This window comes from Staurois parvus, unplaced genomic scaffold (assembly GCF_062004578.1).
Source record: "Staurois parvus isolate SC_StPar_1 unplaced genomic scaffold, SC_StPar_1.0 ptg000154l, whole genome shotgun sequence".
Lineage (NCBI taxonomy): Eukaryota > Metazoa > Chordata > Amphibia > Anura > Ranidae > Staurois > Staurois parvus.
The window spans coordinates 21227663-21244729 of NW_028317950.1; the positions used below are offsets into that span (position 1 = coordinate 21227663).

At 38.4% G+C, this 17067-nt stretch overlaps 1 protein-coding gene across 1 annotated transcript in view; it reads right to left on the reverse strand.

The window, feature by feature from the left end:
- Window positions 1-16265, reverse strand: part of LOC149463628 (sodium-dependent phosphate transport protein 2C-like) — a 29985-nt gene extending 13720 nt beyond the window's left edge. Inside the window, exons 1-10 of the mRNA XM_089675208.1 lie at window positions 16134-16265; window positions 11753-11899; window positions 8530-8634; window positions 7885-8013; window positions 7299-7442; window positions 6108-6219; window positions 5740-5935; window positions 3774-3869; window positions 3416-3533; window positions 2693-2860 (exon numbers count right to left, since the gene is read on the reverse strand). Coding sequence (XP_089531334.1) covers window positions 2693-2860; window positions 3416-3533; window positions 3774-3869; window positions 5740-5935; window positions 6108-6219; window positions 7299-7442; window positions 7885-8013; window positions 8530-8634; window positions 11753-11852 — 1168 coding nt within the window. The 5' untranslated portion in view covers window positions 11853-11899; window positions 16134-16265. The remainder of the gene's footprint in view (window positions 1-2692; window positions 2861-3415; window positions 3534-3773; window positions 3870-5739; window positions 5936-6107; window positions 6220-7298; window positions 7443-7884; window positions 8014-8529; window positions 8635-11752; window positions 11900-16133) is intronic.
- Between the last annotated feature and the right edge of the window lie 802 nt (window positions 16266-17067).

A 17067-nucleotide genomic window follows, 5' to 3' on the forward strand; every position in this document is an offset into this window, starting at 1 on the left:
ACTGTATGCGCCCCAATGGACTTAATATAGAACTGGATATCAATAGTTTTATTGATAACAGCTGATTAGGACTATCCAGATATCTTTCTATATACACATATGAATTTTTGCCATTGATCTTAGTGTGTATTTCACTTAACATTATATGGCTTTATTCCTCTGTCATTTTGACGATATATTTTTGTGATTCAGGTAATTTTAATATTTAATGTTTTATTATTCTAACTTTCTGCATGCACTAATGACCGACGGGTCTATAGATGTATGTATTATTTTATATCTGCATTGATTATATATACTGTGGATTTATGTATTTTTGGCTTTTTAGTATTCAGATATAATATTTATATATATGGGTACTTATGATGTGCTTATGTTCATGTTTGGCAGACTTTATATATTTGCCAACGTTTATATATGCATGACCACCAGGCTCTCACATGAATTATAATCTTTTAATTTTTTAATTTTTTATTTAATTTTTATGTGAATATAGTTATTCATATGAAGTATTTATATATTTGCATTATTGTTGTTGTGATAAGCATGGGCTATATAACATGACTTTGGATCTGTTAATCAAGATCCATCTTTGTTCTTGCCCATAATTATATCATCTTGGTTTGTTTCCACGTAGGTGATCTATAGCGTTGAATTATTGATTGGATCATCTCTGGTGCTTATAGCATTTGATTGAGTCATCCCTGGTGCTCATAGCATTCGTTTCTGCTGGTTGTCTCCGTGTACCCGATGACAGGGCGTTTGCGCATGCGCCATCGGGTTGGGCTACAATAAAATGGCGCCCGTCGCGCGGACATTCAGCACAGGAAAGATGGCGCATGACGTATTGCGCATGCGCCATCGCTCGTATTTAAACATTGTCATTTGCGTCCACCACTGTAAGCTGCACCCCTATGAGTACGAGCCTTCGCTCGAAACGCGTCAGGGAGAGCTACAGCAGGTTGGACGCCTCACCGCCGGCACCACGAGGGGCCCCGGCGGCCATCTTTGATTTGTATCTGGGTCAGTAATACTTTACATGTTGGTTTTCCTGCTATCCTTTGCCTACAATAAAGATACCTGAGGATATCACACTATGTGGCCTTTTCTATTTATTTGAGTTCTGGTGGGAGCCAGCCAGATCCATGGAATAGCTGCATCTATCCGGGTACCAGGCAAGGGAGGATATGCTGACCAGATCTGACCAGACCAGGATGATGACACAGGAGGTCCGGTGATATTTCACACAAATGCGCATAAAGATTGCGTATCTGGTGAGTGCGCAGTCTTTACATTTTTTATCACCTGACGGTTCCTAATACTGGACGTCTGAGGATCATCCTGGATCTTGAGAGCACTCCTCCATTGGACTGTTTCACTTCCCTCACTTCATAGCCACCATTCAGTGGCCTTATTAACACATAGTCACTGTTTTATTGTTCATTATCTGTGTTTGACTTATCATTTTGCTAAGTTATGTAGCGCTGCACCCCCCCCTTTTTTATATTCATGTCCTTGAAGGTTTGATACGGTGCCTTTTTGGTGTACAGCCGCTGCTCATTATATCTATTTCAAGCGCTCACTTATTTCTGTTTTTCAGGATTTAAAATCTACCCGTCTGGAGTTTCCTAGTATAAAGAGCCCATTCACATCTTTTTGTTTCGATGTGTCTGGTGCAAAAACGTGATGTGTCTGTACCAGAAAAAAGATGCTCAACATTGCGTTGCTTTAGTGCTTGGGGTGCTATTGAAAATAAATGACACCACATTGCATTAATTCTTGTAGGCAAAACTTTTTTTTCGTTTTGGATAGAGTGGAGAGGGATGAGAAGACCTGTCAGTCTTTCACTGCTATCTGTGCCCCCATTAGGGAGATTCAGCCTCTCTATTTGTCATGTTCACTATTATCACTAAACGTGGGAGTGAAAGAAAATCACAAATTTTGTGTTGTCATTAAAACAGGAATAAAAGGGGAAATCTTCCAAAAAGAATGCCAGTTCTTGTGACCCTGGTGGAAACCAGGGATTCCCTCACTTTGAGTAGATTTCCTCTCATTTCCTGTTTAGCTTTGGGATAGGAAGTAAAGGGAAATATTCCCAAAGGGGAAGATGGAAAAAAAAGACAGGGTTTATAACCCTTAAACCACTTTAAACCAAACTCTGAAGGAAGTAGTCACAGAGTTTGGGTTGAATATGTTTTTGAAATGTTTCCAAGAATATCAGATCTGGTGTGCAGGGTGTATGCAGCGTAGGGGCACTCGGAGCTGCCTTACAACCCACCCCAACATTAATACAATTCTCTTTATTTTGTTTCTTTCTTCTGACCACCTCTGGTTATTTTTTACTATATTCAGTACCAGCACTAAAGGGTGCAGAGAATGTTGAGGGGACTCAGAAGACTTTGGAAAACATTAAGCCTTCTCAGATTTCATCGGTAGGTTGGCCTGGATAGCTGAATATTATCTTTACATATTCACCAGGCCATATGCTGCCTCTAATAGCACATTCTAGCAATATTCTTTAATCCATTAATCACATAATAAAATGGACAGAGCTTGTAGAAAAGAAAAACATTAATTAGGTGGCAAAATGATATATACATATGGCCCCACTGGTGTCAATGAAGACTTAGACTGCAGCCAAGGAAAGTGCCACATACTTATTTGAGCACAGTTGTGAGTCTAAATTTTTCACCTGCATTAATGATCTTCTTGATGACTTGTGCAATCTGACCCTTCAAGACAGAGTTAAGAATTTTGACGATGAGGATGAGGCATGTGCAAAGCACCAACAATGATGCAGTCAGGAGGATGAAGCCCACCGCTATGTCTGGGAGATTGATGTGTGCAAAAATATGAATACCTGGTTGAAGAAAAAGAGATTAGTCATAGATGTCTACATTACCTTCTATTTAAAATATATATCATGATTCCATCTACTGTATTAGTGATATCTTGATAATGATACATGTAATGAATACATATAATTCTTTACAGAAAGTCTTGCACATCAATGTTAGGCCTCATGCACATGCATGCTTAGCAGCTTCTGTATGATGAGGCGTAAAATCACTGGTGCTTTCTTGTGCTAGGGGAGCCACAAGTGCCATGTATACAAGTGAATGGCTGTACACACTTTGCTTGGGAAAAAAATGATGGCTTCTGAATCGACATTTACCTATGTATGGGTGTATGGCATTTCTCCACAAAAAAAGTAAGGGGCGTGCCATGTACATTAGATTGTATTGGCATCTGTATGCGGCATGTGCAGTTCCTTGGGTGCTAGCAAACGCTGGGGTTTTATGCCTCAGCACACAGGAGCTGCTAAGCGCCCATGTACAAAATGCCTTATTGTCCTCTGTCTATATAAGCTATGGGGTATTTTCTAACAACCAGAAGGCTCTGATTTCACACTTACATCTTTTTATGTTTTCTTCTGCTGTGGTGATACTTTCTACAAAAGTTCCAGTTGCGTTGGTGATGCAGGAAACTATGCTGCAGTCAGTCAGGTTAATAACAGGTAAGTACTCAGTCACCTAGAAAATGTGAAATATAGAAAAGAACTTGTTGAATTTTTTTTGCCCAGGTCTACACAAACATACTTTCTAACATTACTATTAAAGATTAATATGTGTGCAAGATCTATTAAACCTGTTTGGTCCTCCTCTGCAATATTTGATACAATATTGCCATGATGTAGGCAATGAACAGTTGTGATTTAAAAAAAGAGTGAATATGCTTTTTAATCAACAACACCTGGGGAACTGGACACTTACATTTTTCTTTTCTGTTTCACACCATCTCTTGATCAGACTTTTATTTGCACTTTCAGGATCACCAATAGCGTTTCCAGTGATTACAGAGCTGTCCAACTAGAGGGCAAGAATGGGAATGTTGAATAGTGTGGTTCATATATGTTCACAGAGCAAAGATAGATAGATAGATAGATAGATAGATAGATAGATAGATAGATAGATAGATAGATAGATAGATTGGAGAAAATAATTATTTGATCCCCTGCAGATTTTGTAAGTTTGCCCACTTACAAATAAATGAAATGTCTATAATTTTATCATAGGTGCATTTTAAATGATGGAGAAAGAATATCAACCAAATATCCAGAAAAAACACATGATACAAATGTTATAAATTGAGTTGCAGTTCAGTGAGTAAAATAAGTATTTGATCCCCTACCAACCAACAATAATTCTGGCTCCCACAGACTGGCTATGTGCTCATGTGGTACACAGATTATTCCTGTCAATTTAAGAAGGTGCTCCTAACGACAACTCGATATGTGTATAAAAGACACTCATCCACAGAATCTCTTTCTTGGGCACCACCATTGGCAAGATCAAAGAGCTGTCAAAGGACATCAGGGACAAGATTGTAAGCCTGCACAAGGTTGGAATGGGCTACAAGACCATCAGCAAGAAGCTTGGTGAGAAGGAGACAACTGTTGGAGTGATTATTCGCAAATGGAAGAAATACAAAATAACCATCAATCACCCTTGGTCTGGAGCTCCGTGCAAGATTTCGCCTTATGGGGTAAGGATGATCATAGGAAAAGTGAGGGATCATCCGAGAACTACATGGGAGGAGCTTGTGAACGATCTCAAGGCAGTTGGGACTACGGTCACAAAACAAACCATTGGTAACACAATACACTGCCATGGATTGAAATCCTGCAGCGTCCGCAAGGTCCCCCTCATCAAGAAGGTGCATGTACAGGCCTGTCTGAAGTTTGCCAATGAGCATCTAAATGATTCAGAGAAGGATTGAGAGAACGTGCTGTGGTCAGATGAGAAAAAAGTTGAGCTCTTTGGCAGTAACTCGAATCACTATGTTTGAAGGAAGAAAAATGCTGACTATGACCCTAAGAACACCATCCCTACAGTCAAGCACAGAAGTGGAAACATTATGCTTTGGGGCTGTTTCTCTGCTAAAGCTACAGGCCGACTTTGCCGCATTGAGGGGCCAATGGACAGGGCCATGTATTGTAAAATCTTGAATGAGAACCTTATTCCCTCAACTAGAACACTAAAGATGGGTCATGGATGGGTCTTCCAGCATGACAATGACCCAAAACATACCGCCAAGGCAACAAAGGAATGGCTCAAGAAGAAGCACATTAAGGTCATAGAGTGGCCTAGCCAGTCACCAGACCTAATCATATACTGTAAAAAATTTATGGAGGGAGCTGAAACGTCGAGTTGCCAAGTGACAGACAAGAAACCTTTAAGGATTTAGAGAAGATCTGTAAAGAAGAGTGGACCAAAATCCCTCAAGAAATGTGCAAACCTGGTAACCAACTACAAGAAAAGTCTTTACTCTGTGCTTGCCAACAAGGGTTTCTCCACCAAGTACTAAGTCATGTTTTGCTTGGGGATCAAATACTTATTTTACTCACTGAATTGTAACTCAATTTATAACATTTGTATGATGTGTTTTTTCTGGATTTTTGGTAAATATTCTGTCTTTATCATTTAAAATACACCTATGATAAAACTTATGTACCTTTCATTTCTTTGTAAGTGGGAAAACTTATAAAAATCTTCAGGGGATCAAATCATTATTTTCCCCACTGTAAATAGATGGATAGATAGATAGATAGATAATACTATGATTTCTATAAAAAGATAGATAGACCAACTGATTTTTACATAAAGGTAGATAGATAGATAGATAGATAGATAGATAGATAGATAGATAGATAGATAGATGAAGTAGTACATCCCTTACCTTGACAATGAGATCAGTGAAGGGCCGGGTGATGACTTTGAGGATATCTGGGGCTTGGCCTCCAGCGTGGATATTGAAGCTTTTGATGATAGCGTCAGAGAGGTATAAGAGGTAGCCTGTTCCCAGCTCAATAGGCAGTAGTACAATCACTGTCAACCAGTTAAACATTCCATGCACTGCTGAACCACCAAAGGCCCTAAAACCAATCAATCCAGATTGTTACACAGATGCTACTCCAGTCTAGTAGGGTCCTATAACTTTGTATATCACAGTGTAGTTGTAAAATCCCATCTTAAGCATCTTGTCAGGTTGTGCTCCATCAGGTGAAAATATTATATAATGTACTGAACACAATTAGTGAATTTTACCTTCGAAACTCATTGCGATCTCCTGACTGTGCCAAGGACACCAATGTGCTGGTCACTGAAGTTCCGACATTCACTCCCATAATGATTGGTATAGATGCTTTTACATTTAGTACTGCAGAAGAGAAGAAGACATGAATTTTGCACATAGAAGAAACATACCATGAAAAATGTAAAACCAAACAATCCTATCTGATATGAAAAAATACAGGCTTGCCAGGGCAAAATGTGCTCTATCCTTACTTTTTTACCTATGACTTGTACTATGCTTATTGACCTATTAAGAATGACTATTGACCCTAAAAGCAATCTCAAAATTGTGGCTTCAATGTTTTATATCAACCAGGCTCCCTGTAAACTGTCTAAAGACAAAGGATGGTCTTCAGACATGTATTCATGATCTCACCATTGCGGGATCTTTTTTTGACTGTCAGCTATGAATATCTTCAGATATCCAAGAAATCCTTAGCATTGCTTGAAGTTCATCATCTAAAGCTAAGGTGCCTTTCCTAAAAATATTCTTTAGTATTTTATGGACAAACTTTTATTTCTCTCCCTAACCTCTAGTGAAACCTCATATTTCTGCTGCTGGACTATTTTGTTCTTATATTCCAATGGAGGATCCTCTAGAAGGCTGATAATACAGAAAACCTTCAAGAGTTCCTCTGTGTTTTTTTATCTTATCTCTAGTGGATTCATCAGATTCACATATGCTGAATTTAGTAGTGCAGGAGGTTTATGTCTTCATGGAAGAAACATCCCTGCATTTCCTGCCTCCAGAGACACCACTAGAAATGAAAATCTCCCCCACAATTTCCCCAATCTGTGGAAATCCCACCTTTAACATTTATCACCTGCACATTTACCCAAACTTGGAAGTTTGTGACTCCTCCATTTTTCTCACCATAACAATATTCCCCAGTACAAACAGTGAGATTTGAGCTTCAAAACAGAGACCCAGACATCAGTAAAAGCCCGAAAGTCATAACCCTCGCCATTCTATCCAAAACTGGAAAAAATTTGGCTTAAGTTATACTTTATTTTGGAAGAGTGGTAAATATACTGATACTTAACGTATTGTTTTGCAGAACTTACAATAGGTAAATTCAAAACACCTATAAATTCTTTAGCTGCTTCTTGTTCTAGTCTTTTTTTGCCCAAAGTTTTTGGTATGCAATTTGTATAAATGCTTACTTCCAGAGGACACCATGCTGACAATAATGGAAGATGAAGTGCTTGAGCTTTGCACCAGAACAGTAACCAGGACACCAATGACCAGACCAGCAATTGGATTCGCTAGAATTTCATTGTCACTGAAAATATCACCAGTGAGTTTACCTGCAAAAAAGCAAGAAATGGATGAAGACTCAAAATTTAGATGTTGGGGCACTCTGTTGATATTGATGATGATAATGATGATGAAGCAAGACTGAACTTGCACCTCATCCCTAGATAGGATATAGTGCACACTAATCGATTCACAGGCCCAAAGGATGCGAGTGTTAAAGTGAAAGAAAGCCAATGGAGTTGCTTTTTGAAATCTTCAGTGAAGTAACATTACTAGCACCTCGACATATTTGTTAACATTTCAACTTTTTTTTTTAACTTTTTTTTAACATTGCACTAGTTCTCTCACTCTACCTTTTTCAAATTTACAAGCTTTAGAAGATGTATGAATACACAGAACAGTCCCTTCAAAAACCCATCACAAAAAATCTGAATCACTGTGCAGCTTTGTAACCTTTAAGACCAGACTTTTTATTTTGAAAGGTTTACTTACTTCCAACTAGCTGGAAAGCTGAACTCAGAACATCCAAAGAGCAGATGAACAAATAGAGGAATCCTAGAAGTAGGGAACCTTTGACCAGCCCCATCACAACTCTCTTCGTTCTCTCTTTATTGTTCATCTCTGCACAGAAGGTAAAGAAATATTATATTACTCATTTAGTAGTTTCAGTATATCTAAAGCCCAATTTGATTTTGGATTGAGAGTGAAACCCTTCTCAGACCTGCGAAGATTCATCCTCTCTATTTGTCCTGATCATGGTTGTTACGGGGAGAAAAACATGATGGGGACATTTGAATTTTACAATTTTCAACTGATTAGTAATGAAGGTAACAGAAGGTAACAGGAAATCTTTCCTTGGGCACCCCTGTTCCAATGGCAACTATCTAATAGGTGATCCTCACTTTGTAGAGATGTTCCCCCCAGTTTCAGTTTTGTTTCTGGGACAGGAGGTGATCTGAATTCTCCCCATATTAAACACACAAAAAAAACACATGCACACAAACAATTTTTTGACAAGGGTTTTATTACTTTCCTCCTCTATCCAAAACTAAGATAAGGGTTTGGATTTAAATAGTAAATATATACCTAATGTTAACTATGCTTAACAAACTTTAAAAAACCTTATTCAGAACTCACCTTTCCATGTAGGACCAGATACCTGAAGTTCAGGCAAGGCCCAAGGATCAATTTCTTCAGTTGCCTCCTCATGGGGCAGATCAATAGATGTCGTGTATGAGGAATCTATAGAGAGACATCATAATGTCATAAGACATATCTGCTTCTCCAACATTTAAAAGTATTGAGGTCTGCTGATGAAAATATCTGAATGTAAATGGTTGCAACCAGATTTTCAGTTCCTTTAAAATACTCATTTTAGCATCTTGCACTGGATCTATGCTAGCCCTTTTGGGCAGAGTGATCTGTTGCCTGACAGTGTCTACTGTGACCTTACTAAGAGGTGACATTGAGGTATCTGTTCAGGTACGTAATCACACATAATAGCACTTAGGCGGGACTGGTCTGTCCTGACCGCCAACCCCAGAGAAAATAATTGGTCGCCACTGACCCTATCACTAGCGACACTATCACTGCACTCTATACACTATGCTGTATGTTACATACTCCTAACTACTGCACTGTATATTCTACATTGCAATTTACATAGTCCTAGCCACTGTACTGTACATTACATACACCTGAATCTTGCAGCATATACTGTATGCTGTGCATTACATAGTCTAAAACCTTCAATTCTATACTTTGTGTTGGACATTACATAATCCTTACCCTGGTACCCTATATGCTATGTTGTATATTGTATACTCCTGACCCAAGCACTATATGAGGTTTGTTGTACATCAAATAGCCCGGACCCTGTGCTATATATGACATGTTATATGTTACATAGTCCTAATCACTGCACTGTATATGGTATTATGTATATTACATACCCCTGACCAAAGCATCCCACAAGCTATGTTGTACATTACATACTCCTAATAGCCACAGTCTAAATTTCATGTTGTACATTACATACATTTGACCTCTGTACTGTGCAGGGGTGGACTGACAACTCATGGGGCCCCCGGGCAATAGGGGATCATGGGGCCCCTGTGTCCTTGCCCAAACTCAAAAAAGCCTATGAAAAAGGTACCAGGGGCATCTCATGGGGTCCCCTACTGACTCCGGGCCCTCGGGCAGTGCCCGAGTTTCCAAATGGTCAGTCCGCCCCTGGTACTGTGTATTCTATGTTGTATACTGCATAGTCTTGGTTTGTATGTCTATGTCTATCTCTAGTTCTATTTTCTGTGGGCAGAAAAGCATATGTAACTGAATATGTTAATAAAAAATATTAATAATTCTCTGTCTTGAGGTTTTCTTGTGCCTTGTGGCATAGTAATTAAGGAATATGTTGTAGGTACAAGTACTGCAGTATATATATACAGTGTATACTCTCAGTAGATTTAGATTTGCATCTAAATTGTTCTGCCACCTACAGTGCCTTGAAAAAGTATTCATACCCCTTGAAATTTTCCACATTTTTTCATGTTACAACCAAAAACGTAAATTTATTTTATTGGGATTTTATGTGATAGACCAACACAAAGTAGCATATAATTGTGAAGTGGACGGAAAATGATAAATGGTTTTCAAATTTTTTTACAAATAAATATCTGAAAAGTGTGACGTGCATTTGTATTTAGCCCCCTTTACTCTGATACCCCTAACTAAAATCTAGTGGAACTAATTGCCTTTACAAGTCACCTAATTAGTATATAGAGTCCACCTGTGTGTAATTTAATCTCAGTATAAATACAGCTGTTCTGTGAAGCCCTCAGAGATTTGTTAGAGAACAATAATGAACAAACCCCATCATGAAGACCAAGGAACACACCAGACAGGTCAGGGATAAAGTGGAGAAGTTTAAAGCAGGGTTAGGTTATAAAATAATAAGCCAAGCTTTGAACATCTCATGGAGCACTGCTCAAGTCATCATCCGAAAATGGAGAGAGTATGGCACAACTGCAAACCTACCAAGCCATGGCCAAGCATTAATCAGAGAAGCAGCCAAGAGGTCCATGGTAACTCTGGAGGAGCTGCAGAGAACCACAGCTCAGGTGGGAGAATCTGTCCACAGGACAACTACTAGTCGTGCACTCCACAAATCTGGCCTTTATGGAAGAGTGGCAAGAAGAAAGCCTTTATTGAAAGAAAGCCATAAGAAGTCCCCTTTGCAGTTTGCGAGAAGTCATTTGGGGGACACAGCAAACATGTTGAAGGTGCTCTGGTCAGATTCGACAAAAACTGAACTTTTTGGCCTAAAAGCAAAATGTTACGTGTGATGGAAAACTAACACTGCACATCACCCTGAACACACCATCCCCACCGTGAAACATAGTGGTGGCAGCATCATATTGTGGGGGTGCTTTTCTTCAGCAGGGACAGGGAAGCTGGTGAGAGTTGATGGGAAGATGGATGGAGCCAAATACTGGACAATCTTAGAAGAAAACCTGTTAGAGTCTGCAAAAGACTTGAGACTGGGGCGGAGGTTCACCTTCCAGCAGGACAGCAACCCTAAACATATGGCCAGAGATACAATGGAATGGTTTAGATCAAAGCATATTCATGTGTTAGAAAGGCCCAGTTAAAGTCCAGACCTAAATCCAATTGAGAATCTGTGGCAAGACTTGAAAATTGCTGTTTACAGATGCTCTCCATCCAATCTGACAGAGCTTGAGCTCTTTTTCAGAGAAGAATAGGCAAAAATTTCACTCTCTAGATGTGCAAAGCTGGTAGAGACATACCCAAAGAGACTTGCAGCTGTAATTGCAGCGAAAGGTGGTTCTACAAAGTGTTGACTCAGGAGGGCTGAATACAAATGCACGCCACACTTTTCAGGTATTTATATGTAAAAAATTTTGAAAACCATTTATCATTTTCCTTCCACTTCACAATTATGTGCCACTTTGTGTTGGTCTATCACATAAAATCCCAATAAAATACATTTACATTTTTGGTTGTAACATGACACAATATGGAAAATTTCAAGAGGTATGAATAATTTTTCAAGGCACTGTAAATGCACTGAACCCTGCTCTGTGTAGGCTCACTTGTTGTAAAAATCCCAATGGACATCTTAGGGGCCTACAACAAATTATGGACCTGCATAGAGCAGTGGGCAAAGGCCTACAAGGGCCTTGGGTTGACATTTTATAGACGAAGATCTCTGAATCAGGAGCACAGAAGTGTTATATCCCAACACATGATTTTGAGATTTAGATTTCCTGGCCTAGTCTTTAAACAGGACCTATAGCTGACATAATTCAAATTTCAGTTATTTAGTATTGTCCAGCCTCACCTGTTGGGGTCTCATCTAGTGGAACCTTAACCGGCAAGTCATTGATGCCCAATTTAATGTCAGAGAGGGGCACCTGCGGGTTGTTGCTGGTGAATGGCATGTTGGAGGTAATGCTCTCAGATGCTTTCTGATTGTTCTGGTGTTACACTGCAGGGAAGATAAAAATGACCTATTAATATGGAAATATCTTATGTAAACAGTTATGAGAAGTCCATTCTGTAAAAAAAGTCAGTTATATTTTATGGCATATGATGGCATTATTACTAGAAGTTTTCTGTATTAAAGAAATATAGGCAATAGGTCTGTCTCTATTGAAAGGTAATTTGTAATGGTATAGAATGTATGAGTTAAAGCTGAATTCCAGGAATTAGTTGTTTTGCATTGGTCCAGCAGGGCACAATGTAAATTCACATTATTCATACATGATGGACAGCCGGGGAAGCTGGAAATCACTGTAGTAGTTGGTGACCCAAACTTTTTGGTCATCACAGATTCTGGGTGAGCAGTTTCCTTACTTTAGACTGACCACAGGGGGTCACTCAGTGGGACTGCCATCATTCATACTCCTTTTATGTCTTTCAATGGTTACAAAGGCATTCTCTGATTGGATGAGATTAAGAGGAAGGAAAGTAATGTGACAATCTCCATATTGTACAATTGGAGAATACCCTGTATCCATTTTAAAAATACAAGTTGTTCTATGAATGGCAGCATTGCCAAACAAGTGAACCCACCATGTTCAGTGTGAATTGGGCAGCTGCATACCGACACATTTCATATGTATTAAAAAGGTGAGCTGCACAGAGCAAGAATCATACATAAATAGTATAGTATGAAAAATCTGAATTATTGCTGTGTCAAAGTGGAAGATCTGTATGGGAGTGGATTGCATTATTTGGCAAAAAACTACATCTTAAATTACTATTACTATTATTAGTAATAATAATTCACTAAGTGAAACATGACTAACATGTAATATACTGTATATCTATTTATTTTATATTATTTTGTTAATATTTAAATATTTTTTTATTAATATTCATCTTCATATTTTTTCTTATTCTAAGTGTTAAACTTCCAAGTACTGTCTGCATTATTTTTAGCGGTGACTCTAAAAATAACATTTTTTTGGCTGTTATTTTAGTATTTATTTAGTTATTACCAGTATAAATTCAGTCACAGGTATAAAAGATTGTAAAACCTCTATGTTCAGCAGGTAAGTGAAGTGTGTTTTAGATGATTGCTTCACACTTGTACAAAGTACAGGAAGGAACAGTAAATTCCTAGAAGAGTGAATTACTTTATAGCTTTTCTTTCTGTGAAGTTACTTATACAGGGAAACTACTGCACATTGGGTGAGGAAGGGCTGGATAATGTGGATTAGGTGGTCACTATTGTATTACAATGTTTCAGCGTTTTATATGGAAACTAATCTAAGGCTTAAAAAGTATCTAAGCCTGAAAACAATGTAATATATTGCAGTTAACCAGTAATTAGATGAGATGGCTGCATTCGTTTTTGCCTTTATTTTCACCTGGTAAGTAATGCACTTCATGCCCTAGTGTGACTACACTCACCCACTACACTGTGTTTATAGCAGCATACTCTCTAAATTTGGACTACAAGCACCACCCCATCTCTTCATCTCCATTACAAAAGAAATGGGGTGTAGTACACAGAAGATAACTGGAAAGTCAATAACATTGTTCAATATTTCAGATCTGTGCACAGAAAGATACAAGCACATGGGAGTTTTGGCAAGATTAATGGGTATTTTTTTGTACTTGCAAAAAATGTAATGAAAAAAAAAAGAGAACTAATGCAGACACCACACCTAAGGACTGGTAAGCAATATGTTACATTTTGGATTTAGAAGTCCTTTAAAGTTGACCATACATGTTACAATGTAATTGCACAATCCTCTTTCTACAACAGCTATGTTGTGCATGGGCTTGCCTGACTGGATACAAATAGATTCTTTAGGTAGGCCCTCACAGTACATAGCTTCAGTAAATCTTAAAGGGATTGTGCAGAAGTTCTACAATTGGATTGTAGCTTGTTTGCCAAGCTGTAGAATTAGGATTGCTACCTCAAAAGTTAAGGAAGGTCTCTGTGCTGCCGCAGACATAAAATGGATACTGGAGCCTCCCAACAGTCCAAGGCCCAGCTCCAATATTTAAGACACTACCAGCCCGCAATCCCGCTACATTGGAGTTCAGGGAGTTCCAGCACTAGACCTCTGCTTGCATGCACTGCAATGCTCAGGACTATCCTGGTTCTAGAATCCAGAGCAGAAAGGAAGCCATGATCCAATGGTTAGGAACCTCTGTTCTAGAATAGTATATTCCTATAATGTCTGAACTAGGATTTCATTTTTCTACTAATTATTTTTTAGCTGCTATATCACCCTGAGTGGATTATTAATGTGTGAGTCCATGCAAGACCGACATTCTTCCAGAAATTCTACCAGACATGTCTTCCAATCTCTCAGAGACATAATTGATTAGATCGCTGCGCTGAGTTTTCAAGTTTGAAAACCTGCCCTTTCCCTATTGAAAAGAAAACCAAATAATTCTTGATGTAGGGAATATCCAGCATACTGGAAAATCTTATTGACTGGTCCTAAGCACCAGTATAGAGTATAGCACCCTATACTCTATGCAATTACTACAAGTCATGCTTGAATGATCCAATCCAAATTTACTTTAAGGCTACCCCAAATTACCAACACATAAACTGACAACTTTAAACATTGCAACAATGTTTAAAGAATCTTAAGATAAAGGACTTAACAGTCTGAAAAAAAATTGACAACTGGTTGTAGGAACCATAAGGGCTCTTTTACATGGGTGCCACATTTTTAGCCATTTTGTTTTACTGATCCGAGTGCGCAACATTCCTTTCAAATATCAGTTAACTAGCACTTTGTTTAGAGCAGTAAAAAAAATACAAGTACAAATGCATGTGTAAATTACACCTCCCCTATATTATTTAACATTGTGGGAGCTAGAAAAAGTTTACATGCATACACGCATATGTGTGTAAATACGCATACTACAAGGACCATACTTGCGTTTTTTTGGGGGGGCAGGAACTTCCTGCCAGGAAGATCCAGCATTCATACGTCAGTATCATGTGCAAGGACCCTTAAGCATAAGACCTCATATATTCAATACATACTGAAGTCCATCAAGCACAGAGGCAGGAGCGGACTGACAACTCATGGGGCTCCCAGGCAATAGGGGATCATGGGGCCCCTGTGTCCTTGCCCACACTCAAAAAAGCCTATAAAAAAGGTACCAGGGGCATTTCATGGGGCCCTCTACTGACCCTGGGCCCTTGGGCAGTGCCCGAATGGTCAGTCCGCCCCTGCACACAGGCAAGAAGGTCTCTCCTTTCCTGACCAACGTGAATTGCATTCTATGTTGAACCGACATGTAGATTATACAAGCTCCACCATAATTTCTTTTATGATTAGAACAGATTAGCCCATAGGGGAGTCTGCCTTTGAACAAAATACAAGGGCTTAAAATACAACATTGACACTAGTTAAAATAAAGTTGGCCTTGTAGGAAGTGAAATTTTAATATACCAATCTTGTCTTTCCTTTTTTTTTATCTGCAATAAGAGGACCCATATACAAACACCCCTGGCAGTGTTATAGTTTGTCTAAACCCTGTAAATGTCCCTAGACAGTTTGGTCTTCAGGTATTGTGTAAAAATAGAAATATAGGCATTTTAAATAAAAAGGAATTCATATTCTAATGCTATTAATACAAAAATAAACAACATACAGTTATAAGGCTAAAATATTGTTTGCAATTGAAAGCCTTAAATAAAGTACTAATGTTTCCCTGTGGCAGATGTCAAAGATCTCATTCCATTTGGAGGCATTCAGCTCCATCCTCTTTTCTCTGTAAAGTGATGTGAAAAAAGGCATCAGTGCTATGTAAGTGAAATTATTTGACAGAACCCAATCACAAGACCAACAGAGGTTCTTTAGCATCACCGCTTTTCAGGTCATTTTTAAAAATTATTTGAAATTAGGCAAAGTTTTAAGGCAATTTGTAGTGAAAATAAATAATTAATATCATCTTAAGAAGAGGACCTTATATATAGAGTCTATGAATATATATATATTTGTAAAGCATTGCACAAACAGCGCTATATAAATGATGTATTATAACAATAATATTGATACAAAAAAATAAAAATAAAGTAAGATTAAAAAAAAAAATATATATATATTTTTTTTTGTTTTTGTTTTGTTTCAGAAAATTATTAATACAAAAAGTACAATATATGCTTCAAATATGTGAGGGTCTATTATCTCCCCCCCCCCCTGCAGAATAGATTTGAGTATCGGCAAACCATCACTCACCTATGAGAGCAGAGGATTCGGCTAGCCCAAATGCAAGGAGTGAGGGGGTGTGTGTACTGTATATAACAGCAAGAATGAGGGGGTCAAAGTTTTCTGCTCCATCAGCAGGTTGCTCTGTTCTATTACTCCCATTATTAATGTTTACAGAGATAATCTACAGACGCACAGTTGTTTGTGCCTTGCCCGTGTCCTCATTTGATGCATGACTATATTGCTGTGTTTACTGTAGCATGTCAGATACACAACGTCAATCATTTTGTAGCTATGTGATGCACACAAATATTGTCAATAGTATTCATATAAAGTGGTTGGACCTGCTCACATATACCCCCATAATATAGGATAGTGTTAAATGAGAACTGTAATGCTATGGACATAAAAGTGTATTTTTTTCTATGTGTTGGGATCTTTTGCACCCTTCTTTAACTAGAAAGGCATAAGAAAAGGCTGGAAAGTAAGCAATGATAAGGAAAGCATACATCTCAGCTATGAAAAACAGTAATCTGAGCATTGCAAAAGATCATCTCGTGAAACGTGCACGTGCTGTACCATCTGATTTTTTTTATAAGCCATGTTGCAAGAAAGAGCTGTGTCTTTTGAATCACATCTGCCCTCCTTGGAGTTAGTAGCAGTTATTTATATTCAAGCGGTCTTCTTCTGTAAAATAAAATCCATGGTGATTGGGTTAGTGACAATAAACTCTGTTTTTTATAAAACCAACCATAATAATAATAATATTTATATCACTTCCATGTATTTGCTCTTTTTTCTTTTCGTTTATATTTTAAAGTATCCTCTGGCCGCGATGATACACTCCATGTTCTATATGTTCCCCCTGAGCTGACAGGACCTATGGAGTCATGTAGGAGTCCCCTCTACGTGCACGCTCCCGCTCTGTACTACAACTGTATGGGAAGAGTTTCAAGTGCCAAAC